Source organism: Rhinopithecus bieti, unplaced genomic scaffold, assembly GCF_001698545.2.
Source record: "Rhinopithecus bieti isolate Rb0 unplaced genomic scaffold, ASM169854v2 scaffold_47417, whole genome shotgun sequence".
In the NCBI taxonomy this organism is placed as follows: domain Eukaryota; kingdom Metazoa; phylum Chordata; class Mammalia; order Primates; family Cercopithecidae; genus Rhinopithecus; species Rhinopithecus bieti.
This window is the reverse complement of record NW_016894365.1, coordinates 50-2,010: the sequence shown is the minus strand read 5'-3', so window position 1 is coordinate 2,010 and position 1,961 is coordinate 50. Positions and strand designations below refer to the sequence as shown.

Here is a 1,961-nt window from a genome sequence, read left to right as displayed (position 1 = left end):
AAGATCCTCAAAATTGAGGGCAGGAGGAAGAAACTCAAAAAATCCAGAAGGAAAATTAAATTATTGGAAAATACTGTCAGATCCAGAAATAGATGACCCCTCTCCACTTCAGAGCTTTTGGCACGGTGTTGGGCATCTGGGAGTGGCCCCTGCAGGCTGGCACGAAATCTGAAAGGGGCAGGGGCAGGAGCTAGGGTCACCTGGGACAGGAGGCTGCAGATCCTGAAGGCTCAAGGGAAGCAGAGGCCCGAGGGTCATCTCCCAAAGATCACAATGTAAGCACTTGTGGCATGCTTGGAGGGAGATGTTCTCTAGATGGTGGGACCCAGACTTGACTCACTCCCCAGTGTCAGTCCCTCGGGCTGTGTTCACTGCCCAAGAAGGGGCTTTGGCACTTCCTAGAAGGGCCATAAAAGGCCTAGGATGGCAGGCACCCAGAGGTAGCACACAGACCCAAACAGAGGAGACCCCAGACACCAGCCCAGCCCCTGGCAGTGCCCTCCAAGCTGGTACCTTCCACAGAGGAGGACAAGTCACCCTGTCCCTGGAAGGCCACAGAGACCACTTGTACTGCAGAATGGATGATGAGGTGAGGGGTACAGGGCCCCAGAGAAGATGTTTCTCCTTCTCTCCCAGGCCACTGGTACCCAGCACTAAGCCGGGCCAGGTGTGGGTTACCTTGTCCCTCTCCTTCTGGATGCCTGTCTCCAAGGCCACCAGCTTCTCCTGCAGTTGATCCACTGCCTTCTGCTCCTTCTGCAGCAGTGCCCGCTCTGCCTCCCTCTCTCCCTGCAGCAGTGCCCACTCCATTTCGGCCTGGGGCAGACACCAGGGTCCCCATCAAAGCAGCTGACTGTGGCCCCTCTCTGGGGCCTTCAGTTGGCCTAGGGAAGAGTCTAGCTAGGGTCTTCATGGCTCACCTCTCGGGCTGACTCCTGCAGCTGCTGCTCTAGCTCCTTCACACGGACCTTGAGCTGCTCCACGCGCCCCAGCACCTGAGCCCGCTCCTCTTCCAGGGCTAGCACCTCTCCCTGGAGCTTGGTGCTAGGTGCATCTTCATGCTGGAGGGGAGGGAAGCTATCAACTGAGGAAGCCTAGAGCCTTTTGGAGTCAGACCAATAAAATGGATCACCTGTTCCTCCAGGCACTTGCTGAGGAATAGCTGGACTGAGACAGGAGGCTAATTCCCTGCCCCCCACCCCGCCCCACCTTTGAGGGGAGCAATAAGGGCTCTGCTTAAGATAATAAAGATTTACCACTGAGTGCCAGGCCTGGGTGGAGCCCCATGGAAAGGCAGGTCATAAAGCATATTTATAGCTTGGGAAGTTCATCAACACCTCCCTTCTCTTCCTTGTCTCATTTCTGCACCTCTGCTCTCGAATCTCTTCCCAAACTTGATCCTTCTCCTCACTGGACCTTGGCATTCGATACACCAGCCTCCTCTGCCCCAGCAGGTGTCCAACCTCAGCCTCTTTGTCTTGCCTACCCCTCCATCTCACCTCCTGCTGGGTGCTCTCAGTGCTGCTGCACTCCTCCTTGAGATTTTCCTCATCTGAGCGCTCCATACTCTCCCACAGGCGTTGGGTGGCAACTCCGGGCTCCTCGCTGCTCCGCCCAGAGGCCCCTGCAAGGCCTCTTGAGGGCCTCCGGCCTGCCAGTGCCAATGCTACAGTGGCCTCCCCAATGCTGGGGAGCTCCCCGGCCTCAGATCCCCATCAGCCCGGCTGTATTCGGCACACAGGTTCAGGATGGTCTCCAGGCGCTGGCGTTCCTGGGGAGGATGGACAGAGCAGGACATGAAGGGGAGGAAGCTGAGCCCTGGTGGGGATAGCACCAGGTTCAGTATCCTGTCAGGAGGGAGAGCAAGGTTACTGGTGGCTAGGTCATCAGTGTCAAGTCAGGAGATGCCTGACCCCAAGACCTGGGGAGGCAGAGGGAAATAGGGTGCCCCAGAAGTGGGC

The 1,961-nt window shown here is 57.4% G+C and overlaps 1 protein-coding gene across 1 annotated transcript; it reads right to left on the bottom strand.

Annotated features, from left to right (window-relative positions):
* Window positions 1–81: 81 nt before the first annotated feature.
* On the bottom strand, window positions 82–1,708 carry LOC108525958 (pleckstrin homology-like domain family B member 1). Its single transcript, XM_017866705.1, has 4 exons — window positions 1,500–1,708; window positions 921–1,061; window positions 679–816; window positions 82–168 (listed from the first exon to the last, which is right to left on the bottom strand). The coding sequence occupies exons 1-4, from the start codon at window positions 1,563–1,565 to the stop codon at window positions 109–111; spliced, it is 405 nt and encodes a 134-aa protein (XP_017722194.1). The 5' UTR covers window positions 1,566–1,708; the 3' UTR covers window positions 82–108.
* Window positions 1,709–1,961: the final 253 nt, after the last annotated feature.

What these genes read in the sequence shown, in the direction of transcription:
- LOC108525958 (XM_017866705.1), bottom strand. Translation starts at nt 1,565, where the DNA reads ATGGAGCGCTCAGATGAGGAAAATCTCAAGGAGGAGTGCAGCAGCACT. An exon ending in CTGAGAGCACCCAGCAGGAG is followed by an intron (nt 1,062 to 1,499) that starts GTGAGATGGAGG and finishes CCTCCCCTCCAG; the next exon opens with CATGAAGATGCACCTAGCAC. An exon ending in TGCAGGAGTCAGCCCGAGAG is followed by an intron (nt 817 to 920) that starts GTGAGCCATGAA and finishes TGTCTGCCCCAG; the next exon opens with GCCGAAATGGAGTGGGCACT.